We start from the raw sequence: 25,664 nt of genomic DNA, 5'->3' as shown, positions 1-25,664 counted from the left end.
CTGTCTGTTACCAGCTAATCTCCGGCACCGATAACCCGGTCGATGCCAAATTTTGCACACACTCCCCGGCCTGTTATAGCCACCAGGAGGCCGACTTTTGAAAAACACATTATTTTTATATTACTCCTTCAGATTCTGTCCAAAATTCCCACAAATCGTTGCACACTATCTCTATAGTCAGGTGTTCAAGCCGGATCTGTCCGATATTTCATATTCCATCCTAATTGGCTAACATTGGCTTTCAAAGTTTGCAGGATTGGCCCGTTTCGAACAAAAAGCCTCAAATCATGAACGCAGCGTGCAATTTACGTGAAATCTTTCACAGACTTTCCGACTAGGCTGAGGAATATATCTCACCCTTTTCACATTGGCCTGTTATAGCACCACCAACAGGTGGAATCCCATTTTTTTTATTACTTAAAATATTTAATGTAAAGATAATTGTAAATTACACACAGAGCAACTCAGAGAAATAGACAATGATCCTAAACCTAACCTTGATTTTAACCACTAACCTAACAAACACAAAATAAACAAAACCTTTATTAAAAACATATTTACACATGGTACCGGATATCTATCCTGTGCTGTAATTATACCTTATGTTTTACCTCAGATACACTTACCGCATGATCTGATATAGGCCTATGTGTAAATAAATATTATCTCTCTACCCCCCTCCGCCCTCTTCTTCCCTTTCTCTTATGGAAATAACTAGCAGAAAAAGGAATGCAGCCAACGCTCTCACATAACAAAATGACTCAAGACACACAAACAAACTATAACTACAGTAAACTAACAAGGAACAACACAGACTGCATGTGTGGGTGGACAGCATTACTGCAAATGCTGCCAGATACCACAGGTGTTTGAAAGTACTAAATAGTCTTCTAAATAGACTCCAACCAAACACTGGAAGCAGTAGGCCTACGTGATGATTCATGGCTGCCATGCAATCAGGCAATGGTCAGCAGTCAGCACCTGGCAAGTGAACACTCACACAACCACACACAGTCCCACACATACACTGTCACTGACACAATCTCCACACAATCCTCACACACAGAACAATTATCATAAAATGTATTTAGGCTATACTATAAATTGGACTGTAGCATCAGAATTAAGTATATGGTGATAAGAAGCGGCCTGCTCACTCCTCATGCATTGAAGAAAGCATGAACTCAGTTCAGGGCTCTCCCCAGGTTGGCAGAGGGAGAGTAGCGCCCAGGATTAGCTTTTGGCACAGGGTGAAAAACTTGTCTCTATAATCGTGGAATAAAACATTAAGGGCTTACATAGTTTTATGATCCTTTGGTTGTGAGGATACATTTTGTAATCTAACTTCTTATTCTCATTACACGTGAGAGTTGGCTATTTACTTTAGCAACGGATCCATCACATGAAGGACTCGATTGTGCTGTACTACAAGATCTGTACATTTTGAAGAGTAATGACGTTTTTTGTCTAAAAGGCAACCGTTTCCAGTTGCCTTATATGGTCTTTCATGGCGTGGAAGAATGCAAATGATCTCCAGCACGCCTGGATACTTTCACCTGGACACTTGTGATCTGCTAGAGCGCAACACCTACCATCAGCTCCCAGTACCCAGTACCCAGTAATTACACTAAACCTGCTAAATCAGGCAGGCGCTACTGCTCAGAAATACAAGGTAAATTCCAATTTCCCTGGGATGGTTATTTATATAGATTATATTCTTAAAAAATCACACTTGTGTGAAGTATGGGGCACTCTTAATTATCATACATTATCATACATCATCCCATTCCGGCCAATCACAATGTGCGTCCTCACACTCGCCATCGATGTTTGTGTTACGCAATGTTTGTGTTTACACTATGATATAAAATATGACGTAATTTTACTATGACGTAAAATGTACACTATGAAACATTTACATTCATTGTCAATGGGAATTTAAATTTGTGTATAGGACAAAGTTTGTGGACACACACAAAAAACTGGACATAGGAGGGGCTATAGCGCCCCTCAAAAATGATTGGGTCCCATCATCCCACTACACAAGGTCATAGCATCGGGTCAAAATTCCATGCAGCTACTGTACATGTGACACCAAACATACATTCATTGTGTGATTGTAATATTACAATGTTGTAGTTGTACAGTACTTGTTTGAGATGAATTTACTGAGAACCTATAGAACCAGGAACAGAGACGTTGCTGTAGATACATACAGATAGGTCAATCTTCAGGTCCATTCAAACTGCATCTTCTGTGGCAACCCAAAACCTTCTGTTCCAAAATACAGAGCGAATGAGACAGAGGCACAGCCTCCGATTAAAGGCCGTTCTCATGCTCAAGGCCAATCTAAACATCACAATCATCTGATAGATGATGATGGATGGATCTATCTATCTATGCATCTGTCTATTTACAGTATGCACAACGTGCAATTACTATGATTATATCAGAAATGTAGCCTATTTGGTGTGCTCAGCTGGGCCAGACACTCTTAAGTCCCACCCCCAGTGTCTACTGGAGGCAGGTTTAACCGGAAACATGCTGATATTGTTCATAGATGTGAATACACCCCCAGTGTAAATGAGATGGTGGTCAAGTGGTAATATAAAAATCACCGCTCTCGTTATAACATTCACAGCAAAGGTTTCAGCCAACAATTCGCTGCTCTACTGTATCCTGAGGACCGCAGCACACGGTAGGAGAAAGATATCTTCTTTTCTCTTTTTTTATATAATAAACTCTTATGGCACAGTGAAAGAGATATATCCAACATGCGTATAATGCTATGGTATAATGTCACCAATTCAAAACAGTACAGCTTTAGATATTGGAAACATGGGAGAACAGGGAAACAATGGTTAATTTATAATCTGTTATACAAATCAGGCTCAAGGTTGCTGTAGACAAAATGCCATACACATTGTTATAAGTGTCCATGAGTTAAGGCCAGAACCACTTCCGTTTGCTTAATGCATTTATAGTAGTTACATTTGAATGGAAGATTTGAATTTACATTAATAAAATTCTGATAGCAAAAGTCCACAGTTAGTCCTTTAAACGTCCATGTCCATTAAACACCCTTCTGCTTATTATCAATCCCACTAACACTTCCACAGCTCTGAACAATGCATTTGGTAGCTCTAGATTAGCCTAAAAGCTTTTATAGTGTTTTCAAATCACTGTACCCTTGTTTCTTTTATTTACATATCCCATACTGTAAGTACAGGTACGTGCCACACCGTCCACATTTAGTAGTACAGTGTATCATCGTCTTAATCTGGACACAAGGCTGTGATACTTTGTATAATATATTAGATCTCTCACTCAATATGTGACACACTGACATGGTGGTCAAAGGTCAGAAAGGCCAATTATAACACATTTGTCATACATAACGTCTGAGTTATTCACTGTATAGAAGAATAAGACTGATTGTATTTGCAACTTCTCTGCATTAAGGGTACCTAGATGATGCAAGATGATGATGTAAATGGATGTCGAAGTTTAGTTTTTCACCAGTTACAGTTACGTTTATATTTCTCTGTTTATGAAGAATCTCTATAATTATACTGTGTAATTTTGAATATAATTACAGACGATCTCCCCCGAACAGTAGAAATGTCTCCCTGAGTCAAGGAGATCCAGTGAACATGTCAAAGAACAACATTGTAATGAGCAACATTTACCACAATGTCATAGTGGAAGATGACACTGCTGGGATTTCCACCAAAGTATTTGAGGTGAGTTTTGTCTTGTGTTTTATGTTTCTTCAAATATTGGCCAGTACGATGTTGGACAATGTAATTTGGACCAACATCTGAGTGCTTACTGACACTGCCTACAGATTGACAGACCTTGGAAGGGGTGGCGGGAGGGGGATTCAATAAAAGAAAACGGGCTAAAAAATTAACTTACAAAAAAATAAGGAAAAAAAAGATTTTTGAAAGATACAGTTGATCAATAGAAATACAAATTCATAACCATGTCATTTGGAAATAAATAGGAATTAAGTAGGAATAAATGTATTTAACAATTCCACTTTCAATTCTTAACTGATGTACCAGTGGGCTAAGAATGGCAACTCAGAGGCTTTAAGGAAGCACAGTGACTACCTGGGTATCAGGGACAGTGCCAAAGCCGGCCCTCTTCACCATGCCACAGCAGGGGGCCATGATCACACTATACGGAGCATAGTGGAAGTCATCGGACTACAAGGTGTGTACGTCAGTGTGTGTGTGTGTGTGTGTGTGTGTGTGTGTGTGTGTGTGCGCATGTGTTGACTTTAAGTATCTTCTGGACATTTTAATATACAATATTACACTTATTTAGGTAAAGTATACACTAGCTCAGGGGTAGGCAACCTTTGGCACTGGTGCCAACCTTGGCACAAAGGAGGGTGATCACTGGCACACTGGCATAACAAAAAAAAACATTTAAAAAATGTAGTCAAATAAATTAATTCACTCATATTTGTATGTAAATTATACATCCTGCACAATTGCACATCATTCTACATTCATTAAAACTCTGAACTCTGACTGGGGGAGGGAGATAGGAGGCCTATGCTCTGAGTCTAATGATCAATATAACAATGTGATTATATTATTTAACAAGGGAAAAGGTTATATTCATGGCCAATAAAAACATGTTGGAATTGTGGTCATTAAAGTGACACACTGACTATCCAGAAACTAAAAACATGGCACTTTGTTTCAAAAAGGTTGCAGACCCCTGCACTAGCTCACTGGCAGAGAGACATATAAGGAGACACAGACAAGCACACACAGCCACACACACGATAGGCCAGCCCCCACAGCTGGATTACATCAACTCACATACATACATATTTTTGAGGGGTACAATTGATCAACAGCACTCCCAACTTACATAAGCACACACAGACATATTGCCCGTACATAGACACTCATGGTAATTCCCCCTATAAGTAACATGGTTGAACAAAGGGACTTAGACTTTTTGTGTGTCTCTACAAGGGATTGGTTAATCATATCCTCTGCCCATATCTCCAGCAGAGCCCTCACCTCGTCATCTGCCCAAGTTGACCCCTGACTCATTGCTGCTCTGTCCTTCTCTTTATAATAATTAATATGTCACTAATAATAATAATAATGTCACTGACCGTCACCGTGTACCTGCTGTCAACCTGTTCTCTTTTGGCGCTCTGAACCCACAATGCAATGCATTATTCATGTATTTGTTTATTTCCTGTATTTGGTCCGCTATAAAGTCCGAATGCATTCACACCAGTAACGAAGCGCACCGTGGTTCGTTTAAAACGAACCAAACATGTCCGGTGTGAAAGCGCCCTTAGACAGAGATGGACTCATATAGACTTGGACTGTACGAGATAGACTGTAACAGAGATAGTCTATCTAGCCTCGGACTGGAGATGTACTGCAACTGAACTCACGGACTGGCAGCGGACTGTTGGCGTCCCTCGCATCGGACACACCATGCCAAATTGACTTGTAACCTTTTCTAATAAACCATGTTTACTGAAGAGATGTTACTACCTGAGTCTCCCTGTTTCTCATTCTGCAATATCACATCAAGATCTTACACGTGCATGCTTGCGTGCGTGCGGAAATAGCAGATGTACAAAATCACAACATGTTGCAACAGGCCCAAAGTTTTGTATACGGATTACATAACATTGTGCATCGTTTTTAAACCCAAGAGCAAACATTTTGACATTTTGTTATTTGTCTTTCCAAATGTTGTGAATGTGCCATGTAGATGTGAACATCACGGATATGGAGGGGAATACTCCGTTACACTGGGCAGTGCAGAAAAGGCAGAGCCAGAGCTGTGTTTGCCTGATGGACCTAGGAGCCGACCCCAACCTGCTCAACAATCAATCTATGTCCCCTTTGCATCTCGCTGTTAACCTGCAATACAACGACTTAGTAGAGGTTAGCGTTTGTTCATTTTCATCTTTTGTTCATTTTGTTAGCGTTTGTTCATTTTTTGGTCCACCAGATGTGGACCAACAAGATCCACAAGATGTGGATCTTGGGGTATTTTCAAACTGTGTGGCTTTGTGGATCACACATTAATCTATATGAAAGTCAAATAAAATATTTACAAAACATCATTATGTGGGGGTGAGTTTAGCTCCAGACAGACCCTGGCTAGCCTCTTGCAGAGCAACGCAATATATTACTCATGTTAAACTCTGCTTTTGTGTGTGTGTGTGTGTGTGTGTGTGTGTGTGTGTGTGTGTGTGTGTGTGCGCGCGCGCATATGTGTGTGTGTGTGTGTGTGTGTGTGTGTGTGTGTGTGTGTGTGTGTGTGTGTGTGTGTGTGTGTAGACGTTACTGTCCTATGGTATCACCAATGCTGATCTCACAGGGGACCTGGGGAACTCAGCAGTTATGATGGCCTGCTCTGTGGACAATCACGAAGCTCTGAAAATACTGGTGAGTGAGCCTACACTACAGTACAAACAACCCTATTCCTTAACGCTCCACTGTTAAGCATACAGTACAAAGTCATTAAGGCTATCTAGTACAGTACATAGTAACGCTATATCCCTTAAAATCCACAATTGGGTGATAAATGATTGCAATGGCAACGATAAACGGCCTACTGGTAATCAAGGGCAATAAATGACAATACAAAATGTCACATGCACCCAACAGACATTGGCAGCCAAGCTGAGAAAATTACATTTTCAAATGGGTGCAGATTGTAAAAGTTGTAACCATTCAGCTCAAAATGTGGAGAAGTCACCTTGCCTCAAGTTGGATTTATTCAATTTGGATATGATGAAAACTCATATCGATGTCCGAGTCCTTTGGTTGGGCTTCATTTTGAAAACTTGCTTTTAATCCCTGAGCAATTTGCTGCGTTATTTTAAAATGCGCTGTGATACATAAGATATTTACATGAGTCAAAACCAAATTAACAAGGCTATTACAAACATTTGTGTTCCCGACATGCTGTTTTTGATATTGTGGTCCTCTGCTCTACTGTAGTACAAACACGGAGGGAAGCTGTGTCAACAAAACAAACTGGGATATTATCCCATCCACGCAGCTGCCGTTGCTGGAGCCAGGAGGTCCCTGGAGGTAGTTCTTCACAAAGGTAAGTCAACCATAAAACACTGCCTGGCTCCAGGCAAATTATATATGTACAATATACAAATATGATATCCTTTATTGTTCCTGCCCAGCTAAGAAAATGGAAAAATACATTTTCATGTATTTTTTGTCCCTTCCCAAATAGGGAGACTAGAGATAGCATGTTGTTTAGACAGATTTTACTGTATAGGTTCATTGTTTAAAAAGACTACAGGTCTCTTTGAGGTCCTATACGGTTCTCTCTGCATTATTTACATTGTTTATTGACGGAGTCAGATAAAATCATCTGTCCCAGAAAGCGTTTGCCCCCACAAAAACGCCACTGTCATGTCCGTCCGCCAACGTTCCTCCAGGACACCATCAAAATCTAACTCTGTCCTCTACAGACAAGCCAAGCATGCTGCCAATGGTTTACAAAATACATTTGAGAGCTGATATCAACAGGGTCTAGCAACTAACACCTATTGCCTTCATTCAACAGTATAAGTCAGGACCCAATGCTCATTTCGCCTGCAAAATTCCTGTTTTGATAGGCTACATACGAACACGGAACCAGAAAGATCCCAGTTCTGGAAATATAGGAAATTTAACATGCATTCAGGCACAACCTGTCTTCAAAGAACCGGGCAGATAATACTTTATAAAAATTAAAAATATTCAACGTTAGATTGTTGATTGGTAGGCTAAAGCAATCAATGAGTTTATTATTGATCATAATCAGGTATTATACTTTCAACCTTTAGCGAAGTATGGGTAGACCTACTACATCTGTGACCTCACTACGAAGCAAAACTAGCAGTGGAGTTGCCATTCTGTTCAAAGATTCCTTCTAATGCAGGCAGGATTGCATGGAAATTGTACCTCTTTTGAATATGTAGGTCTGGTGAAATGAACAAACACATACATGACATGACTGCGGACACACTATAGAGTCTAGACCTGATAATTTCCAAAGGCCTGGACATATCGAACATCGCTGTGAGTGGCTAAAGTCTGCGTTATTTGATCATTGCTGTATCTTCTTTGAAAGTCACATTTCTGTGCACAAAAATATTCAAAAAGACAATCATAAAATGATTTATCACAGAAGCCACCAGACAATGTATGCAGGTACTCCTCTCTACTCTTTGCTATCTCAACCATATCCTTGTGTCTTATTCTCTCTTCTTCTCATTCCTCCTTTGTACCCCTTCTCTTGCTTTCTCCCTCACTCCCTCTTTGTGTTTTGTATAGGAGAGGAGCTGGGTTACTCTATTGAGACGCACGTAAACTATGTGGATAAGTATTTCTGCAGCCCTCTGCACCTAGCAGTCCGTGGTGGGAATTTGGATGTCATCAGACTCCTTATTGAGATGGGATCCAGTATCGACCAGCAACAGGTCACATCACATCTTTCACACACACACACACACACACACACACACACACACACACACACACACACACACACACACACACACACACACACACACACACACACACACACACACACACACACACACACACACACACACACACACACACACACACACACACACACACACACACACACACACACACACACACACACACACCCCCCTAAGGATACAGGTGGCACCTTCTCCTCCACACAGACAAACTGCTTATAACAGCTGAAACAGAGCAGTATTTGGCAAGTTGTTTGCCTTTGCTCTTTGTCATGCCAGCTATTGTTAGGCCACTCGTGGTCAGTTTATGTACATGGCCCAGGCTTCCAAATATCAGTATGACGACTTTACATCGATACCCAAGGTTTGTTATGATTTCAAGTAATGGTTGGTACTTAGAATGTTTATCTTGGAATGCCTGGTCTATGTACAAATCAAAGACACAGCCCACCTCCAAAATCAGGACTTCCTTGTGGCTGGTGTCAACAAATCAGGTGTACCTATTTGGGATGTTAGCAAAGACATCACATGCACAACTAAACCAATCCGGTTTAGTCTTGAATGTTTTGTTTATACATTGCTACACTGTTGGCATAATTATATTTTCGAACTGCATCAGACACTAGGTCAACAATACAGTTGTGGCGAGCAATATAAAAAATGTTGTATGCACTACATCCATTTGTTATGTGTGCAATGGATTGTAGGTGTTGTTCAGAATCATGATGGTTTTATGCAAAGTGGAGTGTGGAATCTGCACCTGGCTCGCTGATAACAAACTATCTTTACACCTGGGAAAAACTGAATCCATTCTCTTTGGATCTAATTGTAATCTCAACAAGGCAAATGGCTTCTTGGTTAGAGTGGGTGACAATGTTATCACACGTAAAGAAGAAATTACCTACCTAGGTTCCATCCTGGAGGCTAATCTTTCCGGTGATAAAATGGCCACCAACGTAATCAAAAAAGTCAACCAAAGAACAAGATTCCTTTACAGGATCTCCTCACTGGTCAACAAAAACACCTTGAAGACCTTAACAGGAGCCCTCGTACAAGGTTTCTTTGACTATGCATGCACCACCTGGTACCACAGCACTTCAGCAGCAGCTCCAGACTTCCGAAAACAAACTGGTCAGGCTCCTACTTGGCCTCACCCCCCGAACCCACCTCACCCCTGCCCACTTTGACAGGCTGGAATGGCTTAGGGTCGACGACAGAGTACAGCATCTTGCAATGGGTCTGGTCCACAAGATTCGATACACCACCAAGATACCCATGTACCTGTCTAGATACTTCCTTAATGTTAACGAAGTCCGCACCCACAACACCATGGGAGTGCAACGAACCATGTACAGCCCAGATTCGGCACAAACAAGGGACTAAATTATTTTCGCTCCTATGCCACCAAAATGTGGAACGCCCTACCAACAGTCATTAAGACATGCGAATCCCTTGACTCCTTCAAAACCGCTCTCAAAGGGCACCTACGGACAGCTGCAATTCGAAACTGGCCCCTGTAAAATCTGAATTCACCCCCCCCCCCCTTTTTCCCCCACTGTATATGTTTCTTTTCCCTTTTTACCTCCTTTATGATGAATTCCTGTTCTGTTCTTTGTCGATATAGAAGTGTCTATTTGTACGTCTCTAAATGTTTTGATGAATTGAACATGGTGGACCCTCTTGTAAACAAGTGTAATGCTTAATTGGGTCGTCCACTCACAGTTAACAGTCTTTGTAGTTTGTGCTTGAAATGTACTGTAATTCTGCAAACTGTTAATAAATATTTCAATCAATCAATCAATGTCAGGGTACCAGATTGACAGTTTGTACTTGGTTGGTAATACTTGCAGTCTAGCTGTCTAGACACACACGCGCGCACACATGCATGCACGCCGCACACACACACAGCTGTAACCAAAGCCCATTAATAGCGACCGCTGCTCCTAAAATATAGTTTGGAGGGGTTAATGCAAACCAGGACAATTTCCATGTATGTGCAAATGTATTTGACAAATATCAACACCTAAAAGGGGACACTTAGGCTAATAATATTAATTGGTCGCCATGTTTTTAAGCTGGCAATTGTAGAAATAAAAAGAGAACACATTTCAGTCCTCTTGTGTGCTGTGAATTTTCTTTTGCATTACTCATTGCTGAGTATGTATTAGAGTGGTGGTGAAACCACCGCAGACACTCATAAACCATAATTGTTGCATTATCATATTATGTTACAGTTACGCCCTCTTAAGATGGCGGAAATGTGGTTAAACCTTCTAAACAACTCTGTACCATCATAAATGAAATTAACTTCAATTAGATCTGTTGCATTTCCCAAAGTATAGTGTGTGGTTTCCTCTAAATGATTCGAGAAAGACGTCTGCTTAACCGACATCCCCTCAGCCTGTTGTTAATTATCTTGTGTAACCTTGCTGCATTAGTCATCATATAGCATTATAGCTATTAGGTCAGGCAAAAGCATAAAAAATTAAATAAACATATACATAGAGAAGACAGTACAAAGGAAACATCACTATAAAACATTAACGAATAGTTCAAGAGTTAATAGTATATAAAATAAACCTGCAGTTTTCTGGGAATTTGTTCCAGATACAATAAATAAGGTTTGTGGTAGATAAAACCAAATGCTGCTTTGGTCCTAAACCATTTAATGCAAAACTTTGTATTCAATGTAATAAATTCTTTGAAAGAGAATCTGAGAACTGGAGTGCTATGATCCACTTTCATGGTACAGTATAGTAATACTAAGGACTTGAAGCACATTGAGTAGGCACTTGTCATATGAAATGTGCTACAGTATATAAATAAATGTGACTTGAGCAGCAGTATTCTGAATCAACCGCTGCTGTAACATCCATTCTCTGCTTTCCAGAGTGATAAGTCGACAGCACTCCACGGCGCATGCACCCAGGGCTCCATTGAGGCCGTAAAATTAATGTTGTCATCATACACCAAAAGCTGTGATGTCATCAACATCCGCGACGGAGCCAACCAGACACCACTACACAAGTAAGTGATTTAATGAAATGAAAACATACGTATATAGTGAACGGTAAACAACTATTGACATCATCACAATATCTTAACAAAAATCTAGAGTTATCTGAGGGCTGTGCATGTGTGTGTGTGTGTGTGTGTGTGTGTGTGTGTGTGCATTTCCCTTACAGAGCGACACTATTTGACCACAGCGAGTTGGCTGAATACCTTATTTCAATGGTATGTAACTATGTAACTAAGTAACATTTTGTTAAGACTGCTTAAATTAGCACTTCAACACTTTTATGTACTTTACCCACCGTTACAAAATAATGAAATTATTGCAAAAGCACTTTTTTACCCTTTTTGTATTGACTTATCACTTGTGCTTTCGTTTGAAATGCCCCCATTCCATTTCATATCAATCAATCAAAGCTTTTTGCAAACAAAATTGTATTCAGGCTCATGGTTATAGTGAGAAGTCATTTGAAGTATGTTGATTCCTTAATGCTCTAATAATGTTCTTTGTTTTCCTCCAATCATTTGGAAACTATAGGTACAGTAACAGTTCAAATTGTTCAGAAAATGTGAATGTGTCTAAACCTTGTTAAAACTCATTGAGTAACATTCAGAAACCATTATAGTGTCCCAACTACCACATGCCACACAAATCAGGCATCACGAACAAGTCAAACCCCCAAAAGGGCCAGGCTGCTCCTTACACACAATCGAGCCAAATAAATTATTATTATTTATCAGTGCAGGCCTGTACCCGCATGCCAGTTTATTTATTTTGCGTGCGTGCGTGCATTGTGGAGCACTGGTAAATAGACGGATACCGAGTCATCCGCATCCACCTTTCTTCACTATATCTAAATAACAATATTTATAGTAGAGTCAATTCCCCTGTGCTAACAATTTACACAAAGAAACCATTTACAGTGTTGTCATTATGATGAATCACAGGCCATGGATGAGTGGTTGTATATACCACAGTAAATGGTGCATCTTTTCCAGGGAGCAGATGTAAATGCCACTGATTGTAAGGGACACACCCCGTTGCTACTAGCGTCCAGCTGTCGTGCCTGGAGAACAATCAAAGTACTCCTTTCAAATGGTGAGTGAAAGCCACTTTCAGAGAGTAATCACTTCTAGTCGTTGTTCAGTGTTTATCCTGTATGCGTTCTCTCTCCTAATTGGATGACATTGGTATCCCGACCTGAAAATGTATTATTTATTTACCAAAACTATTTACTTTGAGCCAGACTGACAGATGTTTACTATCAGAATATTTATCTATCTATAAATGCACCAAGTCTAGCCCCACCGACTTCAAAATGACACACACGTTCCACACCACCGCAGGTGGTGCAGTGTCCGGTGTCGAGTCGGTCGGACCCACAGTTGTCCAGAACCGCCACAAAAGGCCTCTGCCCGGGTTCTGGACAGGGCCCCTGCCCAGCGTCCATATATGGAGCTGGCCTGTTCTGACCTCACAACACTCCATATTTGGGCATGCCTGACACAGAACTCCACAAGCTGGCCTGTTCTGACATCCCAACACCACAACCATATAATTGGGCATGACCACAGAACTCCATAAAAGGGACACAGACATATCTGCGTGTGTGGGGCATTCATTTCCAACTGGCATCATTCCAAGTAGGCCAGTGCCCAACAAGCACCGCCTTAAGGCTCATACATAGTCTGGATTTACGGTGGTGGGGTGACCACCGAACTACAACATGACGTCACGAGCCGCGGTGAAGAGCAAACCACCGCCACCGCTCCAGCCCTTCTCTCTGTTTTTACTCACCACCGCTCAACGTTATTTCAGCTCCGGTGGTCAGCTCACCACCGAAAATCCAGACTATGAATAGGCCTTTAGAGGCCCCATGGGCACCGCGTATATCTTTTCTACGTCCGAGCATAGACATGGTAACGCCCCGCCTGCCTCTGATTGGCCTACTTGAATTTAATAATGATAATGATACTTTGATCTTTATCTTTTTTAGTATAATAGTATTAGTTTACTATAATTAGATGAATACACGATAATCAACACTAACACTTGATTCAATCAAAGCAAACGGCACAAACAATATTAGTTTGCCTCTCGCGAGTTACTGTCGCGTGTTGCCATTCTCTTGTACTTGTATTATTTCCTACCACGTAGTACCCTTGCATCTCGGAGGACAGGCAAGAGCGGCAGTGTCAGTAGGCCAATCAGAGGCAGGCGGGGCGTTAACATTCTATGCTCGGACGTAGAATAGATAAACGCATGGCACCGCTCTAGTGACAATAAATGGAGAAATCTAACTTGATAAATATAAATTATACACTGTTCTCTCACTTCTCTGCTACTGTATTGTGGGGATTCATTTTTTTATTTTTAAGAATTCAATAATGCAATATATGCCATCCTTACATTTTCAAGGGGCCGATCTGCAAACCCAAGACAAGTCTGGTTGTAACTTCCTCCATCTAGTAATGTTGCAGCCCAAGGGACAGAAGAATCTGACTCTGGATGTCCTCCAGGTGAGGGCATGGATGGATGGATGGCTTCTTCTTACAAAGAAATTGCGATTTTGGCGTTGAACATTGGACAACTTAATATGAATAAATATGTAATTTCAGATTGCCTTTAACTCATTTAGGCCTGACCTCAAAATTTCAAACAAATCTTCTAAAATCCGATTTTTCAAAAATAGCAGACCTACAAGCTCGTAGCGCACCACTTAACTCGTGGCGCGCTATGAGCTTGTAGATCTGCTATTTTTCAATAGCTAAATTAGAACATAATGTTTAAAACACCAAAAGGGGTTCCCGCCCAAAATGGGTTAAGGCCTCGTAATCAAACATTGCACAGGGCAGATGACAAATAACTACTGAGATATTTAATAATTTTATACAAAAAAAGATTTAAAAATAGCAATCTACAAGCCTAAAATGCACCATGAAGGGACACGTTATAAGCTTGCTATTTCATTTTTGCTATTTTTTTCTTTCATTTCGACGATTATAAAGAAATTGTGACTATCTAAAATTATTGCGATTAGATAAAATGGTAAATGGTGCATTTATATAGCGCCTTTATCCAAGGCACTTTACAGAGATTGTGCATTACATTCACCCATTCACACACACATTCATACACCGATGGCAGCGGAAACCATGCAAGGCACCAACTAGCACATCGGGAGCAATTAGGGGTTCAGTGTCTTGCTCAAGGACACTTCGACAGTAACTCTGGGGGAGGCCAGGTTCGAACTGGCAACCTTACGGTTACCATCCAGGCACTCTACCCCTGAGCCACCGCCGCTGTAATATTTGCCAGCCATATACTATGATGGACACAAAGGTGGATGAATGGATGAATGGCTGAATGAACAAAAAAAAATAAGCCTTCTGCTGTGATCCAACAGACATTATACTGACCTGATGAAGATCGAAATGTTGCATAATCTTTAATAAAGTGATTCCTTTACCGGGAAGACAGTGGGCAGGCTCTACCTCTTATTATAGTTTCTTTGGCCACCCACTGTTGTTGCGCGTGCAATTAAGACTTGTACACATTTTACGCTATATTTCTATTTTGACAACCAAGATAAAACATGGACAAGTACTGTATATCAACGCCAAAGAGATAATCTGTTTCCATGGCGGTGGGCAGGTGCTTCACCTCTATGTCCTAGTGTATGTTTTATGTGGAAAGAAAAGTGTAGAAATATAGGTGATTCATGTTTATTTTATTTTTTTATCTGTGGGAAGTATATGTGTCTATATGTCTCTATGATTCACTGTCTGTTTTTAATGTTTTATTTCTCAAGCTGAGCAATGTTAAAGAGCTCCTACACGCAGAGGACCATGAGGGCTGCACCCCCCTCCACTATGCCTGTAGACTTGGGGTTCTGGACTCTGTCAACAACATGCTGAGTCTCAATGCGTCTCTGGAACAAAAGTCAAAAAAGAAGAAATCTGCCCTGCATTTTGCTGCAGAGTGAGTGTGATAATGACCGTCTTAGCAGGCTGGAAACAGTATAGAGGTGCCAAATGGTGTATTTATTTATTTATTCAACATATAAAAGATGACAAGGACATGAGCTGACGCATCCAATCATCGTGTCCAGCTTCTCACCCTCAGCACTCTCTCTTGTTAACTGGCAGCCCAGGTGAGCTAGACTGCAACATTAGACTGCACCATTCAAAGGGGTGTTCTAAAAACAAAATACCCAATTATATACAAAAAATACTATAAAAATACAATAAATAAAGGATGCCTGGCTATTAAGCCTTACAGGCTTAATCTTGCTACACTAATTGAAAGGGGTGGTTCATCAGGGGATGTCATTTGTCCAGGTGTGGTCCAAGTCCAAACCTATGGAATTTATGCAATGCACGTGTTAATAGGGTTATAAGGCTAATTGTTATTAGCACATGCATTCCATACAGGCCATAGAGCTGGACCGCACATGGGCGAATTACATCATCAACTTGCGACTGCAGTTGTGAAAGATGGAAATTATTTCACTAATATATATAATATATTGCACTCCATCATGACGCCCGACATTTGTTTGCCTTTCTCAGTAATTATGAGTGGCCACCAGCTGGACATTAAATTACTACTCAATGTTCTGTAAAATGCATTCGATAATAAATTAATTACTGGGCCTTTCTCTGCTGCGCAAATTAATGAAGTGCAAACATGCTGTGCAAACAGGATTCAATAAATTTGTGTTAAATTACACGTGCAAACATAGGTATCAGAGGACTGAGTCAGTTCAAACAATGACAATATTATATTACCTAAAAATAAATAATCATATTGACATGTGTAACATGTCAATATAGACTATATAGACTTGGGGTTATGGACTCTGTCAACAACATGCTGAGTCTTGTCTCTGGAACAAAAGTCCAAAAAGAAGAAATCTGCCCTGTATTTTGCTGCAGAGTGAGTGTGATAATGACCGTCTTAGCAGGCTGGAAACAGTATAGAGGTGCCAAATGTTGTATTTATTTATTCCTAGTGTGGTTAGTATATGTTAGGCCAGAAGGCACTGATTGAAAATAGTAAAAACACTGGAAAATGATTGAAAAAGATGGCCAGAGAGTCCTTAGTGCAGAGACGAGGTGGTTGTTTTATTCACCTTTAACACACAAATCCAGGGATCAAAATGAAACAAAAGTATTTACAACCGAAACCAGAAAGATTGGCCTGGGTCTCACACCTCCACAGTCCTATACTTTGACTGATCTATCTGGCAGTGGCAGGTCTCCCTACTTATAGGCTAAGCCCCTCCCACTGGACCATACCAAATCTTAATTGAATCCACAATTACACCAGTTAATTTGACTATGTACAGAGACATTACATGTATTACTCAAAAATATCCACATAATATAAACACATAATTAGTACTCAATTTCCCATGTTACACAAATCCAATGTTGGCATTTTCCCAACCACACCCAGTTGGTAGTTGCTCCCTACAATGGAGTCAACAATCAGTCAATCAACAAACAAACACACAATATATATAGTCAAACAAATCTAATTCCCTGCAACATAAATCATAATTCAAACTTACCCTTAACCCTGTGTATTAAAAGTCTCAGTGGCAGCTAGGCTGAACTGCCACACTCTCCATCATGACGACGCCCAACATTTGTTTGCCTTTCTCCACAGGTGGATTAACTCAGTCATTATGTAGTGCATTTTGTGCCCCGTCAGGTATGGCAGGATCAACACTTGTGAGAAACTGCTGGACAACATGACAGACACCCGGCTGCTGAACGAGGGGGATGAAAGGGGAATGACAGCTTTGCACCTGGCATCCCATGGTGGCCATGTCCAAGTAGTGGAGCTCCTGCTCCGTAGAGGCGCACTGTTTCACAGGCATGTTTTGGGAAGGAATAGAACACTGAATACAAAGATCTAAAATAACTGCAAACAGGTGCTCCTTGGCGAGTGTTCAACAATAGAACAAAGGAAAACCAAGGCACTCTGTTTCAGTGAAGTTTAAAAAGCCTTTATTTTAATGGCATCAGCTAGGCAAAAAAATTGTTAAAAAACCTTTAACTTATGAGTGATTTATTGGCATTTATCAACAGAGGTGTCATTTGTTGCTTTCCAGTGACTACCAGGGCAGAACCAGTCTACACTATGCAGCATTGGAGGGCTACACCAACACCATGTCCACTCTGCTGACCTCTGACCTCGACCTCCTGGACAGAACTGACGAAGAAGGGGTTAACCATGATTTTCATGCTTTTCACAAGGCGGTTAATGTGTCCAGGAATATCCATTTGCAAGCTTTGTTATAAAGTCACTCCCAAATGTCCCATATAGAATCAATACAATCTTGACAATGTTAGCAAGTGACTATACAGCTTCTCAAATAAAAATGAAATATGGGAGATGTATAGAGTAATATGGACATAGATGGGCAATGTCAAAAGTACTATACACCCTATACAAAGATCCTGCCTGATGCAGAACTAGAAAAAATAAAGCATAGTTAGAATTCAGCACACAGGTAAGGTTACTAATGACAGAGTGGATGTCACACTGCACAACGTATTGCTGCTAAGTCATGAAAAGTCAATTACTGTCAATGACCTCATGTGAGTTTGTAGATCTGCTAACTAAACGCATTTGGTGTGGATCGTTTCTTTTCAGAACACCGCTCTGCATCTGTGTGCTAGAAGAGGGCATACTAGAGCCGTACTCTTACTATTGAACCGAGGGGCCCAGCTGACACTCAACAAGATGGACTCCTCTTTTCTCCACGAGGCAGTGCTCAACGGGAAGAAGGAGACAAGTGACACCATTGTGAATAGTGACAGGTCTGCACTGCCTCTATTCAGTTTCAGTGGTTCTCACAGTGGGGTCTGGGATTCCCCAGCGGTCCTTGAGAGGGTTCCAGGGGGTCCCGAGCAAAATGAGTTGAAATAGCATCAAAATGTAACACTTTAACCAATTTAACCGTATCGCTATAGCCGATCTACATGCTCAGAACATAGTTTTGTGCCATAGTCGCAGTGTTCATCACATTTGTCATTTAGCCCAAGGAGTGTTTTTTGTGCAAAAACTAATAGAATCTTCTTGTTTCCTTATGAAAGGTAAAAACAGGCCCCATGTTATGAACATAGTGTGTTCATGACACTGTGACGACAAAAAACATAAAAAATGTCCGCTCATGCCAAAAAATGAAAGGTGGATGCCGAATGGAGAGGTTTCGACAAAATATTGACTACTAAGTATTATATATTAATAATATACTGTATACTCTTACCAGCTTGTCAAAACAATGCCATTTACTGCTTTTTTATATAGAAATAGAATTAATATCATGCAGAATTGAGTTCAACCTTTTGGCCTGGCCCTCCATAATATTTTCTGTTTCTCATTTGGCCACCTTTGCTCTAGACGTCATTCAAGTGGATGGTCAGCCACAGAAGAGCACGTCTTGAATTTTGCATTGGTTCAGTGTTTGCTCAAAGACACACAGAGCAAAAGAGGTTTTTTCATGTTCAGATAAAAATGCTTTGTATTTGCCCCTAATATTTCAACACAACACCAACCCGGCAGGTTGACATGTTTTAGGCATAAATCTATCTTACCGTTTATACTTGAATTGTTTTTGTATGCCTGTGTATGTGATACAGATGCATGGAAGCTATGTGTGCATTCAGTATGACATCATCCATCCGGCGCCATGTTAGTATAGAGATGATTGAGACTCTACCCGAGGCATTCAAGGTCAGTTTTATAGAGCAGATGTTTTGCATGATGTTCATTGAACATATAACTTATTGTAATTCATCCTTCTCTGTGAACATACTGTAGACCTACCTGGCCAATAAGAACATACTGTAGGCCTACCTGGCCAATAAGAACATACTGTAGGCCTACCGCCAATAAGAACATACTGTAGGCCTACCTGGCCAATAAGAACATACTGTAGGCCTACCTGGCCAATAAGCGGATTAGCTCAGTGTCGTCCAAACATCTATACTGCTGTCCGTTGCCACCCGTTTTGGGTCGCAGATGCTTTATTTTATGGCGTTACGAGTACATTTTATTATTTGTTTCAGAAATCTCAAAAACATTATGGGAATAGCAGCTCTACAAGCTCACAGCACATAATAAGACACTGCGAGTTTGTAGACTGGCTATTTATTTATTAGTTTATTTATTTGCTGAATATTAACCAATTATGACATGCTCAGAAAAGGGATACTACTGGGATGTCCTGGCTAAAAGGGATGCGTTCATGTGGTTAAATTGGTAGAGCATCTCTTTCCAACCCCTTCTTTACATGCCTACCCTCTGGCATTCTGCTATAAGATAGTATCTTATAGCAGAACAGAACACAGAGGAGAGTGTGTGCATTTTGTGTATCAGAAGCCTGTCTAGAATGGAATTGATTCTCATAGTAATGTGGCTGTCTGTAGACGCTGTTGGACACTTGCATAACAGAATCAGCGGAGGACATCACCAGCTCCAACTATTCTGTAAGTACCCATTGTACCCGTCTGTCTGTCTGTGTCCCTTTTATGCCCATATATGGAGATTACTGTATCTGTCTGTCTGTGTACCTTTCATGACCATAATGTGGAGTTCCGTGTCAGGCATGGCCTATTGAGTCCAGGCCAGTCTATGTCTACGACACACACACACACGCACGTAAAAGGAAATGTTGGGTAAGTGCTGTTGTTCTTTTGTTTACAGATCAGTTATAATTTCCTATGGCTTCAGGCACCTGTCAAAATGATGAAGAAGAGACAAATAGACACCCTTAAGATCAATCCTCTTGCTGCTTTGAATGTAAGTATGAATCATAAAGCCGAGACCGGCGATTCCCGACCTGTGGGCCGGGCCCACTGGTGAGCTGTGAGGATATTGCAAGTGGGTCCCCAGATAATTGACACATAGATAAACTATGATGTAGATGCATACTGTACATATGTTTATTTAGTGTGTTATTGTTGTTATTGTTGTTGTTTAGACTTTGGTGAAGTTCAACCGTGTTGAGTTGTTGACCCATCCTGTATGCAGGAAATATCTGTTGATGAAGTGGTAAGTATTAGATGCCTATTTGGAGCTACACTTTCTGTTTAAATGTAGGCCTACACCTGTAATGTCTACATTTATGACCCATAGTCTAATAGAGCCAAACCAAGACTCATTTGAAGCTGCTTAACCAATTATTCATTATTTATTTGATTTGTGATGGAATTATGTCCTCAGACTTATCCTGATAATTGTACTGTAGGCCCACTATGCACTTTGGTGAATTGTATCACGAATGTATCAAATAAATCAAATCAAATCAAATCGAACCCATAAAATAGAAACAAGCCACAGAGAAATGTTGTTAGAAAGTTCAGGCTTGCATGGCAAGCGTATTTGTACAGTAGCTTAGTAGCACTATATTACAAAACCTAAATGTGCTTCTTATTCTTATTCGTCTGATAATTTTACAGTTCAAGGATATTAGCTATTTTAATGTGGTCACAGCAAACCCAGCTTTAAAAGGTTGTAGTGGGTGAAACATTATGGAAAAATGCAAAGCTCCTATTTCTTTACAGCTTGCTTTAAGCAAGCCTTCTACAGTAAACTGCCATTTTATCAATAGGTGGAAAAAATTGGAGAACACGTCATTTTCATTACAGACAATAGTACGACTCTAATATAATAATTCTATCCCACCACCAGGAAAGCCTATGGTGTAATCGTGCACCTGTTGAACCTCTCAGTGTACTCTCTGGGTCTGCTGCCTCTCACCCACCTCATCCTCACCCTGAGACCTCATTCAAATGGCAACTCCAGCAGCCCTGAAGGTCGCACCCCGGTCCGCACTTCAATGGACAACGTGAGAAAATACACTCACTTTTTCGTTTCTCCTTTTCTGCATTGAGATGCACAGTAGGACTGATCAAGTGAACAATAACGAACAATAACCTGTGTACTTCCATGTCCTAGCAACCTTACTTGATCAGCATCTGTATGTTCCTGGTGTTGGCAATGAATTTGTACATGGTGTTCAAGGAGCTGTTGCAGATTGTAGTCCAGGTAACTGGACTATCTCGCTTTGTAAAATCGGAAAATAAATGTGGTACCTTGTTAATAATTTAAATAGAGTGCAAAAATAGAACATTCTGCTAAATCAGTGAAAATCAAAGACAAATAGTAAATCTTCAAGCTCTGCAAGAGCTTGAAGAGAGCTTTTTTTGTTTTAAGCCTTAAATCTTACAAGGATTTATGCTCTGAATCTATGACCTTGTGTTGGTATTTATCTCTTGTCTTTGTGTGGAGCGCTGGGAATATTTCCATGACTTTACCAACCTGCTGGACTGGACGTCTGCCTTGAGCTCGCTGGCTTTTGTTATCCCTCTACTGATGGACAGCAAGTCACTCTGGAACTGGCAAGCTGGCGCAGTGGCGGTCCTCATATCCTGGATCAATTTCCTCTTCTACCTACAACGGTATACTGAATACAGACATTTACCATTATTGTTGGGTGGAAAACCTTGTAGACCAAAACAGTTACTTTTCAGGAAATTGAAAAAACAACTGTGTTCAGGCACTCTGACAACAGACAGATATACAGTACCCGCATACAGACACAGTACCCGTGCATACAGACACAGTACCTGTAAGACACAGTACCTGTGTCTGTGCATACAGATACTCTCTGACAACGGGTACAGCGGGTATGGCATAACCGAGTGGCACATATTCCCAACTTGCATTTTTCCCGATCCTGACATGCATTGTTCAAGTGTTTATAAAACCCACAGACAAACTTGATACTTGTACACACACACACACACACACACACACACACACACACACACGGTTTTTGCCGACAGCAACACTTTAAGATAATTACCGGTAATAATCTTAAAGTGTATACTCTACTCTACTGTATGTATCAATTCTTATGCAGGTTTGAAAGTATTGGGATCTATGTGGTGATGTTCAGGGAGATCGCCAAAACTCTGCTCGTCATCGGTAATCTCTTCTTCTTCCTCATCCTGGCCTTCGCTCTGTCCTTCTATGCCGTGATGGCAGATCTGGTATTTGTTTAACTCTCATCACCATTAACAATTTCACAGGAAAGAATGAGAAGACTTGTAATGGATCCGTTAACCCTAATCATTTGCAGGATGACCTTGAAGGGGATTTGGTGCTCCTGTTAATGGAAACCTTCATGATGATGGTGGGGGACTATAATTACCAGGAAAATGTCCGAGATCCTTACCTTAAGAGAAAGCTTCCCTTCGCCGGCCTCACCTTCACCATCTTTATTTGGTTCATTCTGCTGGTGCCAATTCTGCTCATGAACCTCCTGGTAAGACGAGTCATTTTTCCAAATGTATGACGTCTCATTTACAGATAAACCTGTTCAAAAGTAACACAAATAATGGTATTTTGCAGATTGGTTTGGCCGTTGGTGATATTGCAGCGGTGCAAAACAATGCTGTGCTGAAACAGATTGCAATGCAGGTGGGTGGAAATTAGGTATATGCTTTCCGAGTCAGGGTCATTATAGTTTAACATATTTAATTTAGCTATTTTATTTACTTTAATTTCCACTTTCTATTATCATTAGTAAGTGTGTCCTGTGTGTTTTGTTCTCAAGCTTTCCAAGACTTAGGGCCTATTAGGGAAAACATGTGCACTATACGAAAGGGGGTTATCTGGCGAAAATCTAAGAAAAGTCCATTGCTATGCCGTTTTTATGCCGTTATAACTATTGCTGCAGTCAACACAAATGATCTTTGTTAAGGCTCATTTATACTCAACAATAATACCGATACGGACAGGACAACTCTTTTCTGTACCTTCTACTTACTACTTGTTATTCTTACTTATCTCTGTTATTGATGCTACAATGTTCAAAATGTCATCCTCAATATATTTTCAAGGAATATGTATCTGCCGCAGTGTATGCTCTGTGTTTGCTCTGGTACTATATTTTTGTTACCGGTATGTCAAAGTAATCAGATGGCTTCTCTCTCTCTCTCTCTCTATCTCTAGATTGATCTTCACACCAATCTGGAGAAAAAGCTTCCATATTGGTTACTGAAGCGAGTTGACCAGGACACCATCACAGAATACCCCAACAAATGTAAAAGGGTAAATATTTCCACATAGGAGTTCATAAGCTACACAGACTACAGTTGCTGCATTTTAAATACACTAAAAAAACATCTTCTCTGGGGTATTGGTCCTTTAACTTAAGAGCCCAAAAAGGTTAGGTTCCTACTTTGCCTACAAACATGGAGAAAACACAACGACAAAGTTGTATCTGAATCATGTCACTAAAACGTTGAAGGAAACGTGTTTACAGCCTGGGCAGATGTCATTCCTCCATCAAGGAGAGCCAGTCACTACCGAGGAAGAGTGAGCACTTTGTGTAGCAAAATCTTGTTCATGACAGGCTGTCTGCCTGTTAGTCAGAGCCAGGTGTCATTAATGAGCTGGCCAAGGGGCCGGTGCTGGCCGTGGTGCTGAAATCTTCCCTCAGACCTCTGACTAACTTGGTGGAAGCGCTCACCTCGGTGGTGTGTGTGTGTGTGTGTGTGTGTGTGTGTAATTCATACAATACAAAAAAAAACACACTTAGTTCAAACAAAATTAACCATAGAGCTCAAATTGCTACAACAGATGAGACTTCTGGCTTTCCTGGGCAATGAGCGAACTAAACAGAAGCTGTCATTCACCTCCCAGGAGGTTCTTCCTTTGGAGAGAGAAGTCAGGAAACAGAAGTACAGGTGAGGAAACCTACAGTATACTTAGAGTTGGATGATTTGACATACAAATGTTACTTCAGTTCATTGTTTATTAATGTAAAACAAACACAGAGATAACGTTTAAAAGTATTCCCCTCCCGCTTATTCAGTTCCTTGTTAATTATAATCTGCAGTCCCATTAATGGTTACCTCCTATGAATGCCTAATGTCTCTAAAGAAGCATTCCACTGCTCTTCATATCCAACCCGTATCAAAATCCATGAGATAAAAGCAATAGCCTACAACATCAGATCATGATAAGTGATAAACATGATATCTAGTATTATTTCTTAATTATATGGTGGCTTGGTGGTACAGTGTTGTGTGGAATTTGATTGCATGGCTTTGGACATTAATTGCACAGTATGCGATGTGCCTGACATGGTGCTCCTTCATTTGTGTGTGAGGAGGACTGGTGTATATTAACACCCTCAACACTCTTAGCATTAACAATACCCACCAGTACCAACACTCTTAACACTACTAACAATTAACACTATCAACACATTAACACTTAACACTATACCAACAGTCTAAGTACAACATACTTGCTACCAGAACCAACCAGAAGTGTAGCATCCATCCGTCCATTTCCACCCGACGGCAACGATATGCTGGTCCATAAATTTGAGATTTGTTTTATTTTTCTTCCTTGTGTGACTAAAGTGCTGTTCTCTTCATGTTCAGATTGCGGGAGATCTCCAGTATGCAGGAGAAACAGCTTGAGCTGTTGAAACTGATCCTCCAGAGGATGGACATCAGCTTGGAACAAGAGGAACGTGATGGGCCCATGCAGGACCACAGACAGATGGACCAGCCTCCTCCTTACCACTAAGAGCACGTCGGACCACTAAGAACTTATATTATATACTCTATAATCCCATTTCAGCCTAATGGAGCAATCCGTAAACCATCTCTTGCTATGCGTGGAGCTAATGTATGTAATTAATATTTTGTATAGATTATTATATTAGTGTAGCATGCTTTAATACAGTGGTTGCATCTCTACTTGGTTGTGGACCTCATCAGAAAATATATTGTGCCTGGAAACACCATATACAAGATTTGTGTTGTTAAAATGTTCAAAAATATTCAATGTTTCAACAAAAAGAGTTTTTGAAAATAGCTGATGTACAAGCTCACAACGTATCTATCTATCTATCCGAATTGAGGAAGAGGTAACAGCTTATGAATAGGAATCTCTCCTGCCACATATTTCAATGATTACCGTAAACAATTGACAAATTAAATTATAAGTCCAGTTAAGTTTTGTCGTGAACAAATAAATAGAATCTCGATGTACACTAAAACCAACAAACTGATGACAGGCTGACTCATCACAAACACG

At 40.5% G+C, this 25,664-nt stretch overlaps 1 protein-coding gene across 1 annotated transcript; it reads left to right on the top strand.

The window, feature by feature from the left end:
- The first annotated feature begins 3,621 nt into the window (after positions 1-3,621).
- Positions 3,622-25,236, top strand: LOC310870658 (transient receptor potential cation channel subfamily A member 1-like). Its single transcript, XM_083781928.1, has 27 exons — positions 3,622-3,743; positions 4,068-4,218; positions 5,761-5,936; positions 6,336-6,443; positions 7,002-7,110; positions 8,340-8,485; positions 11,403-11,539; positions 11,698-11,746; positions 12,524-12,623; positions 13,944-14,044; positions 15,337-15,506; positions 17,244-17,408; positions 17,647-17,761; positions 18,192-18,358; positions 19,181-19,274; positions 19,970-20,029; positions 20,247-20,342; positions 20,524-20,594; positions 21,234-21,390; positions 21,501-21,590; positions 21,834-22,003; positions 22,468-22,597; positions 22,687-22,872; positions 22,959-23,027; positions 23,562-23,660; positions 24,192-24,298; positions 25,004-25,236. Exons 1-27 carry the CDS (start codon positions 3,654-3,656, stop codon positions 25,149-25,151), a joined length of 3,261 nt encoding a protein of 1,086 aa, XP_083638054.1. The 5' UTR covers positions 3,622-3,653; the 3' UTR covers positions 25,152-25,236.
- Positions 25,237-25,664: the final 428 nt, after the last annotated feature.

This window comes from Protomyctophum parallelum, assembly GCF_964188405.1.
Source record: "Protomyctophum parallelum genome assembly, chromosome: 14".
Lineage (NCBI taxonomy): Eukaryota > Metazoa > Chordata > Actinopteri > Myctophiformes > Myctophidae > Protomyctophum > Protomyctophum parallelum.
This window is presented reverse-complemented; position numbering and strand designations above follow the sequence as displayed.

What these genes read in the sequence shown, in the direction of transcription:
- LOC310870658 (XM_083781928.1), top strand. Translation starts at nt 3,654, where the DNA reads ATGTCAAAGAACAACATTGTAATGAGCAACATTTACCACAATGTCATA. An exon ending in TTTCCACCAAAGTATTTGAG is followed by an intron (nt 3,744 to 4,067) that starts GTGAGTTTTGTC and finishes CTGATGTACCAG; the next exon opens with TGGGCTAAGAATGGCAACTC. An exon ending in GGAGGTAGTTCTTCACAAAG is followed by an intron (nt 7,111 to 8,339) that starts GTAAGTCAACCA and finishes TGTTTTGTATAG; the next exon opens with GAGAGGAGCTGGGTTACTCT.